General features: G+C 37.4%; 1 protein-coding gene across 1 annotated transcript in view; it reads left to right on the top strand.

The window, feature by feature from the left end:
• Top3alpha (topoisomerase 3-alpha) overlaps window positions 1-23,043 on the top strand; it is a 99,311-nt gene that overhangs the window by 5,914 nt on the left and 70,354 nt on the right. The window contains exon 2 of the mRNA XM_089092036.1: window positions 13,473-13,808. Within this exon, the coding sequence (XP_088948162.1) occupies window positions 13,473-13,808 (336 nt within the window). The remainder of the gene's footprint in view (window positions 1-13,472; window positions 13,809-23,043) is intronic.

The raw sequence follows: 23,043 nt of genomic DNA, 5'->3' as shown, positions 1-23,043 counted from the left end.
AAATGAATGTATGTAGGCAAATGTATTTATTGATAAGAAAATCCTATTGTAGAAGCTGTAATGGGCTCAGTTATGTAGAAGATCAAAAGTCTCACAGGATTCTCATCCATCATAGGCAGCGCAATAGCGCTGCCTAAGTAAAGAACAATTTTGGCACAATGTATTATTTATTTATGTATTTTTTCCATACCCAGGCACTTCGTATTGAAGAAGTTGTCGTTGAAACTTCGAAAAGGGCTCATTCAATTGGAAATTGGAGTGGTTATTGCCCTTTTTAATAGTCGAAAGTGATTGGAGGGCAACAAGCTCCCCCCCCCATGAGCATCATTCCCCCAAATACATCTAATCAAGATTTTGAGATAGCCATTTTGTTCAGCATAGTTGATTTCGAGATAAAAAATATGTTTTTGAGGAGGACACTCCCCCACAGCCCTAGGTGCAAGGGTTTTAAGTTTTGCCCCGAGGGCATATACGAACGATGTTGACACAATGTATATTTTTTTTTCTTTTAGAGCAGGGCACTTCGTTTCGAAGAAGTTGTCATAGAAACTTTGAAACGGGCTCTTTCAATTGGAAATTGGAGTGGCTTGTGCCCTTTTTAATAGTCAAAAGTGATTGAAAGGCAGCTAAGACCCCTTCCACACCCACCATTTCCCAAAACACATCCAATCACAATTTTGATATAACCATTTTGTTCAGCATAGTTGATTTCCAGATGGAAATTATGTTTCTGAGGCGGACACTCCCCCACAGCCTTCAGGGCAAGGGTTGTAAGTTATGCCCTGGGGTTATATAAAGTTTTTATAGAAGGCGTCGTCGTAGAAACTTCAAAAAAGGGTCATTTGACTGGAAATTCAAAGGGCTAGTGCCCTTTTAATAGTTGAAAGTGATTGTAGGGCAACAAACCCCCTCTCATGCCCACCTTATCCCCAAACACATCCAATCAAAATTTTGAGATAGCCATTTTATTCAACATAATTTTAAGTTCAGTAAACTAGCTCTTTGAGGATGACAACCCCCTCACAGCCCTCAGGGCAAGGGTTGTAAGTTATGCCCTGGGGCATATAAGGTTTTTATAGAAGGCGTTGTTGTAGAACTTCAAAAAGGGCTCATTTGATTGGAGATTGAAATGACTAGTTCCCTTTTTTATCATCAAAAGTAATTGAAAGGCAACTAACACCCCTTCCACGCCCAACATTTCCCCAAATCCATCCTATCACAGAGTTGAAATATCCTTTTTATCACGCATTTTAAAGTTCAGGAAATTATACCTTTGAGCAGGACACTCCCCCCCACAGTCTTCGGGGCAAGGGTTATGCCCTGGGGGCAGATAAGTTTTTATGGAAATCTTTGTCGTAGAAACTTAAAAAGGGCTCATTCGATTGAGAATTCAAAGGTCTAGTGCCCTTTTTATTAGTCGAAAGTGATTTGGGGGCAACTAACCCCCCTCTCATGCCCACCTTTACCGCAAACATATCCAATCAAAATTTTTTTATAGGCATTTTATTCAACGTAGTTTTAAGTTCTGTAAATTAGGTCTTTGAGGATGACAACCCCCTCACAGCCCTCAGGGCAAGGGTTGTTATTCCCTTGAGGCATATAAGGATTTTATAGAAGGCGTTGTTGTAGAAACTTTAAAAAGGGCTCATTTGAGTCGAAATTGAAATGGCTAGTGCCCTTTTTAATAGTCGAAAGTAACTGGAAGGCAACTAACACCCCTTCCATGCCCACCGTTTCCCCAAACACATCCAATCAAAACTATGAGATAGCCATTTTGTTCCACGAAGTTTAAAGTTCAGGAAATTATACCTTTTAGCAGAATATTCCCCCACAGTCTTCAGGGCAAGGGTTATAAATTATGCCCTGGGGACATATAAGTTTCTATTGAAATCTTTGTAATAGAAACTTGAAAATGGCCTCATTCGAATGGAAATTCAAAGGTCTAGTGCCCTTTTTATTAATTTAAAGTTATTTGAGGGCAACTAACCCCCTCTTTCGCCCACCTTTTCCCCAAACACATCCAATTAAAATTTTTAGATAGCCATTTTGTTCAGTGTTGTTGATTTTCAGATAGAAATTATGTTTTTGAGGAGGACACTCCCGGGCAGCCCTCAGGGCAAGGGTTTTAAGTTATGCCCTGGGTACATATAAGGTTTTTATTGAACGTTTTGTAGTAGAAACTTCGAAAACTACCATTTTGATTGGCAATTTAAATGGCTAGTGTCCTTTTTCATGGTCGAAAGTGATTGGAAGTAAGCTAACACCCCTCCCACGAACACCATTTCCCCAAACATTCAATCAAAATTTTGAGATAGCTATTTTGTTCCGCGCAGTTTAAAGTTCAGGAAATTATACCTTTGAGCAGGACACCCCCGCCCCCCTACAGTCCTCAGGGCTAGGGTGGTAAATTATGCCATCGGGGCAGATAAAGGTTTAATAGAAAGCAATGTCGTAGAAGCTTCAAAAAGGGCTCATTCGATTGAAAATGGAAAGAGCTATTGTCCCTTTTAACAGACGAAAGTGATAGGAAGGTAACTAGCCCCCCTCTCACGCCAACCTTTTCCCCAAACACATCCAATCGAAATTTTTAGATAGCAATTCTATTCAACGTAGTTGAAAGTTTTGGAAATTAGGTCTTTAAGGATGACAACCCATCCCCCCCCACAACCCTCAGGGCAAGGGTTGTAAGTTATGCCCTGGGAGCATGTAAGGTTTTGATAGAAAGTGATGTTGTAAAAACATCAAAAAGCGCTCATTCAATTGAAAATTGAAAGAGCTAGTGCCCTTTTCATAGTTGAAAGTGATTGACGGGCAACTAACCCCCCTCTCATGCCCACCATTTCCCCAAACACATCCAATCAAAATTTTGAGATAGCCATTTTGTTCAACGTAGTTGAAAGTTCTGGAAATTAGGTCTTTGAGGATGATAACCCCCCTCAGAACCCTCAGGGCAAGGGTTGTAAGTTATGCCCTGGGGGCATATAAGGTTTTTATAGAAAGTGCCTTTTTTAAGAGTTGAAAGTGATTGGAGAGTGACTAACGCCCCTCTCAAGCCTACCATTTTCCCAAACACATCCTATCAAAATTTCGAGATATCCATTTTGTTCAACGGAGTTGAAAGTTCTTGAAATTATGTCTTTTATGATGATAACCCCCTCAGAGCCCTCAGTGCAAGGGTTGTAAGTTAAGCCCTGGGGCATATAAAGTTTATATAGAAAGTTGTTGTAGAAATTTCAAAAAGGGATCATTTGATTGAAAATTGAAATTGCCCTTTTTAATAGTCAAAAGTGAGTGGAGAGTAATTAACCCCCCTCTCACGCCCACCTTTTCCCCAAAAACATTCAATAAAAGTTTAGAGATAGCCATTTTTTTCAACGTAGTTGAAAGTTCTGGAAATTATGTATTTAAGGATGACAAACCCCCCAGAGCCCCAAGGGTGAAGGTTTTAAGTTATGCCCTGGGGGCATATAAGGTTTTTATAGATAGAGTTGTCGTAGAAACTTCAAAATGGGCTCATTCAATTGGAAATGGAGACGGTTAGTGCCCTTTTTAATAGTCGAAAGTGATTGGAGGGTAAATAATCCCCCACTCACGCCCACCATTTCCCCAAACACATCCAATCAAAATTTTCAGATAGCTATTTTATTCAACGTAGTAGACAGATCTAGAAATTAGGTCTTTGAGAATAACACCCCCTGCAGCCCTCAGGGCAAGGGTTGTAAGTTATGCCCTGGGGGCTTATACGGTTTTTATTGAAAGTGTTGTTGTAGAAACTTCAAAAGGGCTCATTTGATTGGAAATTGAAAGGGCTAGTGCCATTTTTCATAGTCGAAAGTGATTTTAGTTACTACCGCCCCTCTCACGCCCACCATTTCCCCAAACACATCCAATCAAAATTTTGAGATAGCCATTTTGTTTAATGATGTTGAAAGTTCTGGAAATTAGGTCTTAAAGGATGACAACCACCCCAACAGCCCTTAAGGTAAGGGTTGTAATTTATGCCCTAGGGGCATATAAGTTGTTTATAGAAAGCGTTGTCGTTTCAAAAAGGGCTCATTCGATTGGAAATCGAAAGACATAGTGCCCTTTTTACTAGTCGAAAGTGACTGGAAGGCTTGGTATTTTTATTGTTAAGATCGGTGTAGGTGTAATGTATTATTTTTTGTTACTATTGTTGTTTAGACAAGGGCACTTCCTATCAAAAGAGTTGTTGTAGGAACTTCGACAAGAGCTCATTAAATTGAAAAATAGTAAGGTCTAGTGCCCTTTTAAATTGTCGAAAGTGATTGGAAGGCAACTAATCCCCCTACCCCGCCCCCCCTCCCCATTGCCCATTATATTTAAAAAGTAAACGTTGCCTTAAGATTAAATCAAAATGCAATGTGTTAATGCTAATTCCCATTAAGGCATCTCAGCAGTATCCCAAGAACGACTGAGGGTATTATGTTCAGACTTTCGGGGCTACTTATGCTCTTAAAATTTAACCAAATCAAAATAGCGTAAGTGTATCCAAGCTATCAAAGAAAGTAAACAAATTTTTTTATGAATTTGTTGCTGTTAATCGTTATTCGTTAATCGTTAATCGTTATTTTGTTGCTGTTCGAATCCCAGGGATTATCGTTTTCTCGTGCTATTTACCAACAAATTATCATGCAAATGATTTGGATTTTGATTTTAATTTTGCATGTTTAGAATTATCGCGATGTGTGGCGAAAGTTCCATCAGATCTCCAGTGGCTTATTTGCGGGGATTTTAACTGCATCATTGCTATCTCTGATGTCCGCTCCTCCCCTCTTTTATCTTTGTTTTCGGTTTTCACTATAGCTTCAAAAGATGCGGATTTTACGTATGTCCATAATTCTGGTTCTTGCTCTAATCTAGACCATGTGCTTGTTTCAAATGCAGCGTTATTACCACAGCCTGTTCAGGTTCGATTGGATATGCCTATTAGTGACCATTTTTACCTTTTTTTTTATTTAAATATTCAAATTTCATCTTTTAAAATTATCAATCATTCTAGTCAAAATGTAAATAAAATGATCTGGTATCGGAAAAAAATGTGCAAATATCATGAAGAATCAGATGCTCTTTTAGCTAAAATAATTGTAAATTATTCTAAGGATGTTGATCAAATTGATATAGATCTATTTTACCTTGAAATTGTTCATAGTTTAAAAGTCGGGGCTAATAAAGCATTTAGAACTGATTCTTTCCGTCGTGGATCTCGTGTTTTAGGTTGGAACCTTAACCCGATTTTAAAGCAAAGCCAAAAGAATGCTTCTCAAGCTTGTTACCTTTGGAATTGCGCGGGAAAACCGCGATCTGGACCATTTTATGATGGTATGAAATTAACTAAACGCGTTGTTCGGGCTGAGTTGCGTTTGCATAATGAAATCATTAAAGATGAAATTGGTTCAAGGATTACTAGTGATAAGAATGAGCTTTGGAGTTTTGTCAATTCTAGACGTTGTAATAATAATTGTTCACCAGATTCTAATAGTTCTCTGAAACTAGAAGATTGGATAACTCATTATAATCAAGTTTTTTCACCCGGTGATGCGGCAGTTGAATCACGGCTTGACTCTTTATTATCGGAAGAAATTTCAAAGCCCCGCCCACATAGTAAAATATCTGTGTCTGTTGAAGATGCAACGGCAACAATTAATGCTCTAAAATGTAAGAATTCTTTTGATCATGATCGTATACATTCAAACCATATAAAATGGGCATCCCCCACAGCAGTCCTTCTCCTCGTTACTCTTTTCACTACTATTCTTTATTCTGGATTTCCTCACACTAGCTTTTATCGTGCTACTATTTCACCCCTTTCAAAAAAAAGAGGGACTACGAATCGATGTTCTGATTACAGGCCAATTACTGTTTCGTGCCAGATTAGCAAAGTTTTTGAGTTAGTTTTATTAAAGTATTTGGAGTCTTGTAACCAAGGCCTGAATCAAACTGGGTTCCGTAAGGGTCTAAGCATGGATGTTGCTGATACCCTCCTTTCAAGAATAATATCCTTTTGTAAGCAATGGGATAGAGTTTATACACTTGCGTTAGATTTTGCGGCGGCGTATGATTCAATTATCCATTCTTGGGCTATGACTGCGCTTCTGAAAAATAATGTCCCACTACCAGTAGTTTTGGTTTTAAAAAAGTGGTATGGCTCCTCTTGTATTCGTATTAAGTGGAAGAATCAGTTTAGTGATTATAATGTTAAGTTATGTAGGGGGCTGAGGCGAGGAAGCATTCTTTCTCCTTCGATTTTCAATATTACTGTTTCGGGGCTGTTTGATCAAATTAAGTTGACTTTTATTTATGGTAAAGGTTATGTTCTGTCGTGGATTGCTTACGCAGATGATTTACTCCTTTTGAGTCGATCGCTTCAGTCACTTCAACAAAATGTAGATTTTTTAGCAAAGGTTTTTAGTGAGCATGGACTTCGTTTTCGCCCTGAAAACTGTCAGTTTTTAATTCTTGGTCCTAAGCCTAATGATCTCGTTAATTCAGAAATTTCTCTCTGTATTTATGATAGTATTTTATAACCTTTGGAATCTTTTTTATATCTTGGTGTGCCTTATAGACCAACTTTGCTCTGTGCCAGGCTTCTATTTCTAAAGCAGTTAAAATTAGATTAGTGTCTAGTTTCGGGGCTGTAATTGGTCTTCGAGATCTTCTTTCTTGGAAATCACTGGCTCGGGTATATAATACAGTCGCGTTGCCTCAGATTTTAGTTTTTTAATCGCTTCTCCCGTTTTTTAGAATTATTAATATTGCGCATGTAAAAACCATATTTTTTAATTTTGCTAAGTTCCTTTGCCGCTTTTCTAAATCTGAATCAAAAACGTTTTTAAAGAATGCATATAAAATAAAAAACCCTGTTGATATTTTGGAGAAAATTCAAGATAATTTTTTATCCAAATTAAATATTTTTTCTCATAATTTATATATAGCTGCGCATGAAGCTTAATTTATGTTATTTGATTTAATTTTGGAATGAAGTGTTAATTTGTGAAGTGTTAATTTATTATCTATTGAATGAAGTGTTAATTTGTGTGATAATTTTGATTGAAGGCCTTTGCGTATTTGTTGTTATATAGTTTAAGATAATTTTATGGCCTGTTGATTAGCGGTTATTATTTTTATTTATTTCTTTTTTTACTCTTCGTATTCGGAGGAAATAAAAAGTTTGAATTGAATTGAATTGAATTGTGTCCAGATTTTTAAAAGGGTGTATGTTATTAAAAATTGCTGAAAATTTTTCCCCAGCATAGAAATAGCAGGCCAAACTATAAAGTCTTAAAAAAAGAAAAGATTTAAAAAGACCATGTCAATATAAAACGAACAGAAATTAATAAAAAAAACTTTTTCCACAAAGTAAGTTTTTCAAAGAAAAGTAAAGAACTCCATTAAACAAAAAATGAGCAAAAATAAAATCTAATAATCTACCAAGCGTGAAAGTACCACAAATCAGCATCAATAAATAAATGAAACCTAAAACGAACAGAAATTACAATAAATAACCAAGTCAAAACTCAAAACGAGCAGAAATTAACATAAGTTGGGCTCAAAACCCCTATGCCTTCCCAAGGCCAGAGCAAAATTTGCACTTCACTAAAGAAAATACAAATGAATGTGCATTGTCAGTTTAATATACATATGCTGATATTTAGTAATCAAAATGTTAATATTATTTGATTTATTAAAGTTATAAAAGTAAAAACATTTATGTTTTTTTCAGTAAAGCGCAAATTTTGTTCTGGGCTCATTTGATTAAATTGAAATTGCCCTTTTTCATAAGCAGCGCAATCGTGGTGCCTAAGTAAAGAACGATGTTGGCACAATGTATTTTTTTTCATACCCGGGCACTTCGTATCGGAGGAGTTGTCGTAGAAACATCGAAAAGGGCTCTTGCGATTGAAAGGGCTAGTGCCCTTTCAATCAAAATTTCATCCAATCAAAATTTTGTTCAGCGTAGTTGATTTCCAGACAGAAATTATGTTTTTGAGGAGGACACTCTCCCACAGCCCTCAGGGCAATGGTTGTAAGTTGTGTCCTGGGGGCAAATAAGGTTTTTATAGAAAGCGTTGTCGCGGAAACTTCAAAAAAGGCTCGTTCGATTGGAAAAAAGGGCTAGTGCCCTTTTTAATATCCAAAAGTGATTGGAGGGCAATTAATCCCCCTCTCACGCCCACCTTTTCCACAAATACATTCACTCAAAATTTTTTGATTGCCATTTTGTTCAACTTAGATGAAAGATATGGAAATTAGGTCTTTGAGGATGACAACCCCCCAAGAGCCCTCGGAACAAGGGTTATAAGTTATGCCCTAGGGGCAAATAAGGTTTTCAAAGAAAGTGTTGTTGTAGAAACTTCAAAAAGGGCTTATCTGATTGGAAATCGAAATGGCTAGTGGCCTTTTTAATAGTTGAAAGTGATTGGAAGGCAACTAACACCCCTTCCACGCCCACCATTTATCCAAACATATCCAATCAAAATTTTGAGGTAGCCATTTTGTACAGAGTAGTTGAAAGGTTCGGAAATTATATCTAAGAGGATGACGCTCCCCCCACAGCCCTTAGGGTAAGGGTTGTAAGCTATGCCTTGGGAGCATATAAGGTTTTTATAGAAAGCTTTGTTATAAAAACTTAAAAAGGGGGTTATTCGATTGGAAATCGAAATGGCTAGGGTCCTTTTTAATAGTCGAAAGTGATTGGAAGGCAACTAACACCCCTTCCACGCCCTCCATTTCCCCAAACACATCCAATCAAAATATTGAGATAGCCTTTTTGTTCCACGCAGTTTAAAGTTCAGAAAATTATACCTTTGAGCAGGACACGCCTACCACTGTCGTGAGGGCAAGGGTTATAAGTTAGCCCTAGGGTCATATACGTTTTTATTGAAATCTTTGTCGTAGAAACTTGAAAAACGGCTCATTCGATTGGACATTCAAATGTCTAATGCCCTTTTTAATTGTCGAAAGTGATTTGAGGGTGAACTAAATAGAAAATATGTTTTTGAGGAGGACACTCCCCCACAGCCCTCAGGGCAAGGCTTGTAAGTTATGCCCTGGGGGCATATAAGGTTTTTATAGAAAGCTTTGTCGTAGATATTTCAAAAAAAGGCTCATTCGATTGAAAATTCAAAGGGCTAGTGCCCTTTTTAATAGCGAAAGTGATTGGAGAGCAACTAACCGCCCTCTCACGCCCACTTTTTCCCCAAAGATATCCTATCACAATTTTAAGATAGCCATTTTGTTCAACGTAATTGAAAGTTCTTGAAATTACGTCTTTGAGGATGAACCCCCCCCCCCCCCACAGCCCTCAGGGCAAGGGTTGTAAATTATGCCCTGTGGGCATATATGGTTCTTATAGAACGTGTTATCGTAGAAACTTCAAAAATGGCTCATTCAATTTGAAATTGAAAGAGCTACGGATCTTTTTAATAGTCGAAAGTGATTGGAAGACTACTATCCAATTTTCCCAAACACATCCAATCAAAATTTTGAGATAGCCCTTTTATTCCACGCAGTCTAAATTTCAGGAAATTATACCCTTGATTAGAACACTCCCCCCGTAGTCTTCAGGGCAAGGGTTAGAAGTTATACCCTGGGGGCATATAAGTTTTATTGAAATCTTTGTCGTAGAAACTTGAAAAAGGGCTCATTCGATTAGAAATTCAAAGGGCTAGTGTCCTTTTTAATATTCTCGAAAATTATTTGAGGGCAACTAACCCCTGTCTCACGCCCACCTTTTCCCCAAACACATCCAATCAAAATTTTTAGATAGTCATTTTATTCAACGTAGTTGAAAGTTTTGGAAATTAGGTCTTTAAGGATGACAACCCCTCCACCCCCACGGCCCCTAGGGCAAGGGTCGCTAGTTATGCCCCGCGGGCATATAAGGTTTTTATTGAAAGAGATGTTGTAAAAACATCAAAAAGGGCTCATTCAATTGGAAATTGAAAGGGCTAGTGCCCTTTTAATAGTCGAAAGTGATTGAAGGACAACTAACCCCCCTCTCACGCCCACGATTTCCCCAAACACATCCAACCAAATTTTGATATATCCATTTTTTTCAACGTAGTCAAAAAAAGTTCTGGAGATAAGGTCTTTTAGGATGATAACCCCATCAGAGCCCTCAGTGCAAGGGTTGTAAACTATGCCCTAGGGGTATATAAGTTTTATATAGAAAGTTGTTGTAGAAATTTCAAAAAGGGCTCATTTGATTTGAAATTGAAATTGCCCATTTTAAGTCGAAAGTGAGTGGAGAGTAATTAACTCCCCTCTCACGCCCACCGTTCCCCCAAACACATTCAATCAAAGTTTAGAGATAGCCATTCTGTTCAACGTAGTTGAAAGTTCTGGGAATTATGTATTTAAGGATGACAAACCCCCCCAGAGCTCCCAGGGCAAAGGTTGTAAGTTATACTCTGGGGGCATATAAGGTTTTTATAGATAGCGTTGTCGTAGAAACTTGAAAAGGGGCTCATTCAATTTGAAATTGAGAGGGCTAGTGCCCTTTTTAATGTTCGAAAGTGATTGGAGGGCAACTAACCCACCTCTCACGCCCACCATTCCCCCAAACACATCTAATCAAACTTTTCAGGTAGCTATGTTGTTCGACGTTGCAGGTTTTTATTGAAAGCGTTGTCGTAGAAACTTCAAAAGGGCTCATTTCATTGGAAATTGAAAGAGCTAGTGACTGTTTTAATAGTTGAAATTAATTGGAGAGCGACTAACGCCCCTCTCACGCCCCCCATTTTCCCAGACACATCCAATCAAAATTTTTAGATAGCCATTTTGTTTAACGTAGTTGAAAGTTCTGGAAATTAGGTCTTAGAGGATGACAACCACCTTCACAGCCCTTAGGGTATGGGTTGTAATTTATACCCTGGGGGTATATAAGGTGCTTATAGAAAGCGTTGTCGTAGAAACTCAAAAAGGGCTCATTCGATTGGGAATTGAAGGGCCTAGAGTCCTTTTTAATAGTCGAAAGTGATGGGAAGGCTTGACATTTTTATATTAGATATCGATGTGGGTATAATGTATTATTTTTTTGTTGTTGTTGTTTAAACCAGGGCACTTTGTATCGAAGAAGTTGTCGTAGGAACTTCTAAAAGGGCTCATTCGATTGAAAATAGAAAGGGCTGATGCCCTTTTTAATAGTCGAAAATGATTGGAGGGAAACTAATCCCCCTCCCACGCCCACCCTACCATTTGCCTTTATGTTTAAAAACTAAATGTTGCCTTAAGATTAAAATCAAAATGCACTGTGTTAATGTCAATTCCCAGTAAGGCATCTCAGCAGTATCCCAAGAACGACCGAGGGTATTATGTTCAAACTTTCGGGGCTGCTTCTGCTCTTAAAAACCAAATCAAAATAGCGTAAGTATATCCAAGCTATCAAAGAAAGTTAACAGATTTATTTGTGAATGGTATCAAGTTTTCCATTTCAGGTCAACTAGAGGAGGTATGAAACTGAATTAAACACTACTACTTGTGTCCAGATTTTTAAAAGGCTGTATGTTGTTAAAAATTGCTGAAAAATTTTCTCCTCAGCATTGGCAACAGACGCTTTAGATGAGATGATGTTTTCTAAGATTTGCACTTTAGAATTAATACCTTCAAGAGAGGTATGCATTTCATTTTCAAATGCAGCATACATATCTTTCAGTTCATTACACTGCTCATTCAGAGCTGACTTCAGTAGCTGGGGAAGATCTTGCTTGGCTCAACCTCTAGATTTGCACATGGGGCATACCCAGGTGCTACCAAGTTGGTTGTTAATTTTTACAACAGTTTATATAATATACCAGTAAGTTTACCGCAGATGATTTCTGGCTCTTCATTCTCGGTGCGAACAAAAAGCTCCTCCCACTTATTTTTGCACTTATTGTCCACTTATTGGTTGAGCCGGTCAAGTGGTTTTGTCAGTACTTGTTCCGTAGGGGATTATTCTTTGTCTACCCGTGAAAAGATCTAATGCCGCTTATGTTTATATCTGCAAAAACGTCCTCTGGAGCACTCACACCTCGGTCCGGTTTTTATAATGGGTGAGATAGGGAAAGATCATACTGGATAATTATATAAACTGTGATTTTTACAAAGATTCCATTTTTTACAAAGGTCTTCCATATTCAATGGAGGACATTGAGAGGCCTTGTGCCCATAACCATTCGTCACATTCATCACACTGTATAGCGAAAGAACTGTTGTCTAACAAACACCCAGCAACAGCACATTTATCTTTTTTTCAGGAGTAGTTGGTTTCTGACGTTTGTTACTTTGTGGAGGGGGCAATACACTGGATCTAAAATTCAGAACTACCAGCAGGTGTGCTTATTCTATGATTAATAGTCAAGTAGACTAAGGCTACCCAGACTGCTAAGGTGAGGGTAACACAGCAAAGTCCAAAAATTACGCTACTATAGTTTGTATTGTGACTCAGCTGTCACAATTATAGGCTAACATAGTAAACATAGCCAGCAACAAAATGAGAAATAAAAATCCAGATAAGCTCACTCAATGAAACTAATCAAAATGTAAGAATACCATGTTAACTTATCTTCTGTTAACAACACTGTACTGTTGATATTGTCTTTTCCTACACCAAATTTAGCTAAGTTAGGAATCCCTATTTCTACCAACCTGGGAATTAAAATTTCCTAATAAAAATACCATACTTCTACTTGGAATCCTTTCTATTTGTTCTTGTGATTGTATGTAAAATTTGTTACAGTTATTATTATCTCTGTCACTTGGTTGACAGGGGCTTATACCACTATGACTCATACCTTGCACTTTTCGGTCATAAAATGGGCAATTAGAATTCTATTATTAATAACAAGATTTATCAAGACTTAGAAGCTTCCTTTTTTGTCACGAATCCTACTCTCTTCCTATATAACATATCCTTCCTACCAGAAAAAATAAATGATTTCATGTTCATAACCCTGGGAGACGAGTTTCTGAAACTGCTAAGTGCTAACAAATCTAGTTCAAAACTTAGGGGTTTGTTAGTCAAAACGCCTAATTTTGGGGTTATCTAAGGGTTTTAACAAAAGGGTGGGGGGGGGGTCAAATACGAAAACAGGGTATTAGTTCTAATCTTTTGTGAACTATCCTTTGCTGCTTTCCCACTATGTGCTGGCAGTTCACAATCATTCATATACCACAACAGAGGTAATTCCAGGGGGCAAGGGGGAGGATGTCCCAACCACAGCTGATTATATTTTTTTTATTCTGATTATTTTTGTTTTTAATTTAGTCTAATTTTTACTCTTAATTTTTAATTTTAAATTTAATTAATTCTAATTCTGATTTTAGAAAGAAGTATTTTTAATTTTATTAATATATGTTATAAATTATTATATAATATATATATATATATATATATATATATATATATATATATATATATAGGCTATTAATATTTTAATTTTTAATTTAATTAATTTTAATTCTGATTTTAGAAAGAAGGAAGATCGAAGTTTAACAAAATCTATGAATTTAACTTCGAGTTAATGAACCAAAGATGTTCAATGGCCATGACGTCTGTTTCTGGTCACCTACTTGGATATGAATTCCAAAGCAGCTTTAAATATTGGGAGAGTGTAAATCCTGTCACTTTATTTGAAGCACCAGTAACTAAACAGTGCCAAGATAAGTTTAAGGATATTAAACAAACGTTAGAACAAGAGGCCAGAAGAGCTCAGTGGCTAGTGATTTGGACAGACTGTGATAGAGAAGGTGAGAATATTGGATTTGAAATTGTTGAAGTCTGTCTCAATGTTTCTCCAAGACTTAAGGTAAAGCCTTTTTTTCCAATATTTTTTCAATCTCCTCAGGAAACATGCAATACAATGCATATAGATATATATATATATATATATATATATATATATATATATATATATATATATATATATATATATATATATATATATATATATATATATATATATATATATATATATATATATATATATATATATATATATATATATATATATATATATATATATATATATACTACTACTGCTACTAACAACTCATCGCAGCATCAAGCCGCTTGAGGCCAAAATAGCTGCGCAAGCTCCTCCTCCACCTTAATCTATTCAAAGCCTCCCTTTTTACACCCGCCCACGAAGTTCCCATTTCCTTTAAATCTTTCTTTATGACGTCCTCCCAACCCAGACGGGGACGACCTGCTTTCCGTTTAGCCCTAGATGGTTGGCCGAAAAGAACAATCTTCGGCAGTCTGTCATCCTTCATCCGAACAACATGCCCTAACCACCTCAACCTTTCTTTCATTATAGACCTAGAAAGCGGTATTGAACCACATTTTTCGTATAGCCTATTGTTTGAAATACGGTCAGTCAGCCGGGTACCCAGAACAATCCTTAAGCAATTTCTCTGGAAAACATCTAGCAAATCTTCATCCGCTTTTCGGAGCGTCCATGCTTCAGAGCCATATTTGACCACTGTCATAACTGTAGCTTCTAAGATTATAATCTTGGTTTGAAGACTTATCTTCCTATTCTACCATACTTTTTTTAACTGCGAAAAAACACCCTGAGCCTTGGCTATTCTATTTTTAACATCTTCACTGCTCCCACCATCTTTACTAATAATACTACCAAGGTAAGTGAAACTGCCCACCTGATCAATCTTTTCATTACCCAACGTCACGTTTTCATCTTCACTTATTCCTAGCCTTAGTGACTTGGTCTTCCTAACATTAATTTTCAAACCAATACTAGCACCCTGAACTCGCAAAACCTCTAAAACTTCATTCATTTTGCTCACACTTTCATCTAGGATGCTTAAATCATCAGCATAATCCAAGTCCAGGAGACTTTTTCCTCCCCATTTGATTCCGTGGTCTCCCATTGCCTTTCCTGTGCTCCTTAAAACAAAGTCCATCAAAATAATCCATATAAAGGGGGATAGAACACAATCCTGCTTAACTCCTGATTTAATACAAAACCAGCTGCTAACCTCATTTCCTACCTTAACCGCAGCAGTGTTATTCTCGTACATAGCACTAATCACTTTAATGTATTTGTCTGGTATACCATACAAGGATAAAACCTTTACTAAAGCTCCTCTATCAACAGAATCGAACGCTTGCTCATAATCTATAAAACTGAGGACCAAAGGTGTTTGAAAACTTAGGCACTTCTCAATTATTAACCTAAGAGTGAAAATTTGGTCAACACATCCTCTACCTTTTCTAAAACCGCACTGCTCTTCTCTTAAAACTTTGTCTACGGCATCTCTCAGTCTAAAAAGTATCATATTACTAAGCAATTTGCTACCTACAGAGATCAGACTAATGCCTCGATAATTACCACACTCACTTTTATCACCTTTCTTATAAAGTGGCTTAATTAAGGTTTTCCTAAAATCATTAGGTACTTCCCCTTTTTCAAAAATCATATTCATAATCTCCAATAACTTATTTCTAACCTCAGAGCCACCATATTTAAGAAACTCATTTACTACCCTATCAGCACCTGGAGCCTTATTATTCTTTAATCCTTTTAGTACTGTTTCTAATTCCTCCTCACAAAACAAATCTTCCTTCACATCCAAGGTATCACAAACTTTTTCATTTTCCTCTATATTTTTTCCTGCAACTCTATCTCGGTTAAGCAAATTCTCAAAATGTTCGGCCCATCTTGCTTTAGCTTTTGTCTTATCGCTAATTGCCACCCCATTCCTATCTTTAACTGGGACAAGTCCGGATTGACTACTACCTCTCAATTTGTTAACGTGCCAGTACAATATTTTACTATTATGCCGTCTAGCTGCATCTTCTAAATCCTCGGCAATTTTATCCATGGCCTCCACTTCACACCTCCTTAGTTCATATTTCAATGCTTTCTCCACTTTCTTTACATTTCTTTTGCTTTCATGTGATCTATCACTCAGATAATTCTTGTACAAGTCCTTTCTCCTTTCTATTAAACTTAAAGCTTTTTCACTAATGTTCTTAGCTGCAGTCCTAGCTTTCTTCCCTAATACACCTTCAGCAACTTCACAAATTATTTTTCTAAAATTATTCCAACCATCTTCCACATTATCAAATTTTAAACTCTCAAGTTTAGTATTCAACTGTTCCTGGAAAGTTTCTCTCAAATTCTCATCCTGGAGTCTACTAACATCATAACTTCCCGGGAGGTAGTTACCCTTTCCGATATTTCAACTTTAAATTAACCCTTGACACTACTAAATGGTGATCTTTACTTTTAACATCAATAACAGCACTCCTATATACCCTAGTATCTTGTATTGATCCTGCTAGTCTTCGATTTACTATAACATAATCAATAAGGTTTTCTGTCTTACCATCACGTGAATACCATGTTAGCTTATGAGCCATTTTATGACCAAACTCCGTATTTTTTATAACTAGATTGTTATACTTACAAAATTGCAAAAGTCTGTATCCATTACTGTTTTCTTTTCCTACACCAAATGTACCTAGGCTGGGATACCATTTATCCTTATTTCTACCAACCTGGGCGTTAAAATCTCCCAGCAATAACATCATATTTCTACCTGGGACCTTGTCTATTTGCTCCTGTAACTGTAAGTAGAATTCATCTGAGTAACTAGTATCTCCATCAGTCGGTTCTACAGGGGCGTATACTACTATAACTGATACCTTGAACTTTCTAGTCATAAAATGAGGAATTAGTGTTCTATTATTAATACCTTCCCAGCCTAAACAAGACTTAGCAGCTTCCTTATTCATCATGAGCCCTACTCCCTGTCTATGTAACCCATCCTTCCTGCCTGAGTAAACAAATTCTATATCACCTAATTTCATGCTTCCTACCCCTGGGATATGAGTTTCTGAAACTCCTAATAGATCTAGTTCGAATCGTCTGAATTCGTCAGTCAAAATGTCAATACGATAGTCATTTTTTAATGTCGTAACATTCCAAGTTCCAATTTTCATGTTCTTTAAATCATTGAAATTTGTTTCGCCTCAGGAAAAGCAATGATCCCGGATACCAGTGCAGGACGGGGATCACATATCTTCTCAAGTCTACACCGAAGTGCTTAAGCCGGCTTAGAACCGGACAGCAAGAAGTCCCTGGGACCTCCATGAATGGAGGCTTTGTGCAATCCTGGGCCCATTTTGGTCACAACATGGTTTTCAGCGCTTGGCGATGCTCTTCTATCAACAAGAGTCGAAATCCTGCACAGACAATCTCAAGCCTATTACCTCCGACTCATTATATATTCATGCCTACAAATATTATGCTACTACGGGGAGGCAACCCGTAATAGATAAATCAGCTAGGAAGAGGTTTTTCAGCCCAAAGACGCCCATCTAAACATACCATTCCCAGAAGAATTGTCCATTAGTCAGAATCCCGTGCGACTTTTGTGTCGTTTACTAGGCTTTAATTTGCTCGAGGGGCGCCACCCTTTAAGTGGGAATAGAGTTGACCTCAAGGTCCTCAGTCTTGCTGGTACGCAGAAAAGGTCGAGGCAGCCCTTTACAGAGGCCGTTGTCCATAGATCTGGATCTTACGCCCTGCCGCAGTTGTCCTCCTTTAGAGGATCCTCCCGCGATGGTGTTCTGCATCACCATGCAATTTAACCCATTGCTGGGAGAAGGTTTGCAACTCATGGAACTTGTGGATAAACAAGTGGGCCCTTTTGAGTGTACATTTGAGGGGCCTTCTTCCTCCTCCGCCTGTATTTAAGACCCCGGGCAAGGGTGCCCCAGATTCTATTATAGACCCCCAGGGACAAGGTCCCCCCTTGGTCCATGCCTCCTATGGAGGTACCCTACATATCTGTAGAGCGTTCCCCTATCGCCACCTGGGGACATGCTGAATGGCCTGGGGGAGGCCAGATATATATATATATATATATATATATATATATATATATATATATATATATATATATATATATATATATATATATATATATATATATATATATATATATATATATATATATATATATATATATATATATATATATATATATATATATAATATATATATATATATATATATATATATATATATATATATATATATATATATATATATATATATATATATTCATAAAAAGCCTATTGTAAATCTAAAGATAATATATTGGAGATTAGAGGCTTTTGATATCTTGAAAAATAGTTGTATTGGAAGAATAAGAACTTTGAGAAATTAATTCAGAGCTTAAATTCTGGCTGGATAAGTCTTTTGAAACTTCTATTATATATTCTTTCCCTATTAAGACTTAGAAAATTGCATAGACGATTGTTCCATCTTAACTTTGGGAAACATGGCATTTTTCCTTAATTTTGGTTTGAGTCTGCTCTTCTTTTACTCTAGGTTTAAAAAGTAATTCTAATTATTTAAATAGAATTTTAAACTGCATTAGCATTTTTTTTGGTAAATTTAAGAAACAATTTTCTAATTTTTTAAAACATTACTTGGTAACAAAACACACTCAAGAATTACGCTTAGGTTAGATCTGAGAAAACCGGTTTCACAGCCACAAAGACAAGCGACAGAATAGATGGGAAATATATTATTTGGGCTATATATTTGCACATTAGGGGGCTGGGGGTAAAGTATTCTGACAACGTGAATTTAAAAAATAATTCTTACTTCATAATGTGCAGAATAATTGTTAACTAACACATTTTGCATGCAGACCCGCTATTCTTTACCCCCCCCCCCTAATATGCAAATATGAAGCCCAAATTATATATTTCCGATCTATTCTGTCACTTGTCTCTATGGCTATAAAACCGGTTTTTTCAGATCTAACCTAAGCGTAATTCTTGAATGCGTTTCGTTTAATTAACACGTACCCATTAATCAAGTTATAGCAAGGCTATGATGCTCAAAAGACTTTTCTTGGGCCTTGTATGCGATGTGGATCTGATTCTGAAATTTCTTTATTTAACTCAAAGTTCATTTAAATTCATCGAACGTCAATACCAGTTGGGGGTGAATGGGGTGGATTTAAATATTCTAAAAGATCTTCTTGTCCATAGTTTAGGCCTTAGAAAAATTTGTAAAAGTTTTGTTAACCTAATTCAGCTACTTTTCAAGCCGCAATAAGTCCCTTATCCAGAATTTTAATGAATTTACTACTCAGAGAAAAAGTGCATCTTATTTTTACTTTTTTAGTGCTGATGATAGGTAAGATTTTTTCTTTTTTTTTGCAATTGCGTACATAAGTAAAAGTTTAAGACACATCTGACTCCGACAGAAATAAGTAATGTTAGTTTTTGGATGTAAAAGATTTAGGACTTTTTGGGAGTTCAGAGTTGATGCTGCAAATCTAGATTCATATTTAAAGTAGGTCCAATTCTGTCCTCATCATGTTTGAGGACTATAAAGTTACTAATGTTCAAAGCCTAACTTATGTGCAACAAATTTTGCTAAATCTTAAAGAACCTTTGTGTAAGGTAAAATTTCGAGATGCTACTTATCCTCTATTGGTTAAACTCCACATGGACATACGTATTGACACACTTGACATAGCACTAAGTAGCACTAAAACTGACCTGTTCACAAGGTACATAAAAATTACACGAGTCAAACTACAATTACTTCATGCTGTTAAACAGACCCGTGAAAAGGGGAACAAAATATTTGATCTTATATTGCCATCATAAGTGGCCAATTTCGTCTTAATAGTTATTTGCCTTTCTTTACTTTTTTTCCTTTTCCTTTTATATTTTTTACCTTTTTCCTTTTTCATCCCATGTGTAATACTTGTTTTGGTTGTATATTAGTATGATGGGTGGCCAATTTGGTCTTAATGATTTTTTTGCCTTTCTTTTCTTTTTTTATCTTTTCCTTTTTTTTTGTTTTGCCTTTTTCCCGTTTCATTCCATGTGTTATACTTGTTTTGGTTGTAGCCTATATTAGCATCATGAATCGCCAATTTGGTCTTAATAATCTGTTTTGTCTTTCTTTGTTTCCTTTTCTTTTCTTCCCTTTTACCTTTTTCATTCCGTGTATTATGCTTGTTTTGGTTTTATGGGGCCATTATGAGTGGCCAATTTTGTCCTCATAGTCATTTTGTCTTTCTTTTTGCCTTTTCATTCCGTGTTTAATACTTGTTTTGGTTGTATGTTAGCATTGTGAGTGGCCAATTTGGTATTTATATATTATTGAAAATTCTGTAGAAGCCAGAATTTGGATTTCAGAGCCCCTTGAAATCAAAAAAAAAATACAACATTATTTTCCCAATCTATTCATCCTAATGACATAATTTTGAAAAAACGTGTTTTCAGTAATCTTTTATTTCACTGTGTAAAACACTCGTCATGTTTATACAACAATAGTAATTTTCAAACAGTTCGTGGTAACGAACTGTAAGTAAGGAGCAACCTGGCTCAATAGTAACCGAAACTCTAAAAAACGGAATTCTGATACCAGTAAATACATCAAAAGAATTCAATTTTTATGCTGATATCAAATATGTAAGCTTCTTCAAGTTTAGTCTTACCCATCAAAAGTTACAAGCCTGAAAAAAATTGCCTTATTTTCGAAAAAAGGGGGAAACACCCCCCTGAGAATGATAGAATCTTAATGAAAATGACACCATCAGATTCAGCATATCAAAAAACCCTACTGTAGAGGTTTCAAGCTCCTATCTGTAAAAATGTGGAATTTTGTATTTTCTATTAGAAGAAAGATCATGGATGCCTGTTAATTTTTTTTTTTTTTTTTTTTTTTTTTTTTTTTGAGGGGTGATCGTATCGATCTAGTGGTCCTAAAATATCGGCAGAGGACTCATTCGAACGGAAATTAAAAGCTTTTGTGCCCTTTTTAAGTGACCAAAAAATGGAGGGCAACTAGGCCCCCTCCCACGCTCATTTTTTCCCCAAAGTCACCTGATTAAATTTTGAGATTGCCATTTTGTTCAGCATAGTCGAAAATCTAATAAATATGTCTTTGAGGATGACTTCGTCCCCCACAGCTCCCGGGAGAAGGGCTGCAAGTTATGAAGTTTGCCCATTGTTTACATATAATATTGGTTATTGGGAAGTATACAGACGTTTTCAGGAGGGATTTTTCTGGTGGGGGGAGGAGGGGGTGACGTGGGAGAATCTTTCCATGGAGTATGTTAGTAGAAATGACCCTATAACTCCCACGCCCACACCATATATGGGCATAGCCTCCCTAGGGAGAACACGTGGTTAATGGGGTCAATGACCTCTTTCTCCAGGTGTGTTTTGGGCACGCTCTCAGCGAATGTTATGCCGTCCAGGAATTTGGAACACCTGTGCTGTCGACCTCAATTCACCTATCGTGAATCAATAATTCCCCTTAGAAACAACAAATTAATTCCCCTTTCTTGACAGATCAATCAACCAATGACATCATCCGTCAGACTTCAAAAATTTTCGCCTAGAAACGATTCTCCAGGAATAGATCCAAGTCATTAATGTCTTTGCCTCGGAAACAACTCTTTTGGTCGAACTCGAAAGGATATTAATAAACAATGCCATGGAAACAACTCTCCAAGAAACATCTTAGCGATGAATTGTTTTAGCGCGGGAATCAGGTTTCTTATTAATTTGAAATGCATTAGCGCAGAGATGCCAAAAACAAAAGGAACACGCTGAAATTACGTTTAGGGATTATTTGGGTGAAACTGTTTTATCCATTTTATGGAATTATTTCGACTAAACAGTTAGAGACATTTTAAAAGAAGATTTAAGAAGAGAAATTGAGGGTGAAACTCTGTGGTCGTTATAATACACAAGTTTCATTTGAACAGTGTCGTGAGGTCCTCTACCCCAACCCCAAAGGGTTCCGATCCCCACCACCCCAACCCCGAAGGAAGCGCTCGGTCCTCAAAGGTCCCCCAAGCTCCCAAAGAGCCCCAGCCCCCCAAACGCCCTCCTCAGACCCTCAAAGGCCCTCCCCTGGTTCTCAAGGGCCCTCCAGACCCCCAAAGGTCCCCCGGACCCCAAACACTCCTCAGACCCTCAAAGGCCCTCCCCTGGTCCTCAAAGGGCCCCCGGACCCCCAAAGGGCCCCCGGACCCCAAATGCCCTCCCCCAGTCCTCAAAGGTCCCCCGGGACTGAGAAGCGCTGCGGGCCAGGAAAGCGCCGGATGGGGATGCGCCGCAGGGGGATGTACCACGGGGCGGGAGAAGCGCCGCGGGGATGTGTCACAGGAACGCGCCTCAAGGATGCGCCGCAAAAAGTAAACTAAAAAGTAAAAATTTCGAAATATTATCCCCCAAACACCCGCCTCAGACCCCCAAAGGCCCTCCCCTGGTCCTCAAAGGTCCCCCGGGCTCCCAAAGGGCCAACCGGCCCCCAAGGGTCCCCCCGGGCCCTCAAAGGTCCTCCCCCGGTCCCCAAAGGTCCACTGGGCTCCCAAAAGACCACTCAATCCTCAAGGGCCCCAGATCCCCAAACGCCCTCCATGGGTCCCAAAGGCCCTCCCCCGGTCCCCATACATGCACACAAAAACTTACACACACAAAAAAACTAACACACACACACACACAAAAAATTAAACACAAACACCAAAAAATACACACACACACGAAAACTTACACACACACTCCAAAACATACACACACACACACACACACAAAAAAATACACATGCACACGAAAACTTACATGCACAAAAACTTACACACACACAAAAATTACCCACACACACACAATAAAACACACACACACACGAAAACAATTACACACACAAACAAACATACACACACACACACAAAAAATTAAAAAATAAAAAAAAAAAAAAACACAAACACTCGCAACAAAAATTACACACACACACACACAAAAAAAAAACACCCAAAAACGAAAAATTACAAACACACGCAACAACTAACATACACAGAAACATACACACACACACACACACAAACTTATAAACACACAAACAAAAAACACTAACACACACACACACACACACACACAAACTTACACACACACACAAAAAAAACTAAAATCCACACACAAAAGTATAGACACACAAAAACTTACACACACACACACAGAAACTTAGA

Source organism: Artemia sp. Qi Xiang Cuo, chromosome 7, assembly GCF_049724085.1.
Source record: "Artemia sp. Qi Xiang Cuo chromosome 7, ASM4972408v1, whole genome shotgun sequence".
Classification (NCBI taxonomy): Eukaryota; Metazoa; Arthropoda; class Branchiopoda; order Anostraca; family Artemiidae; genus Artemia; species Artemia sp. Qi Xiang Cuo.
This window is presented reverse-complemented; position numbering and strand designations above follow the sequence as displayed.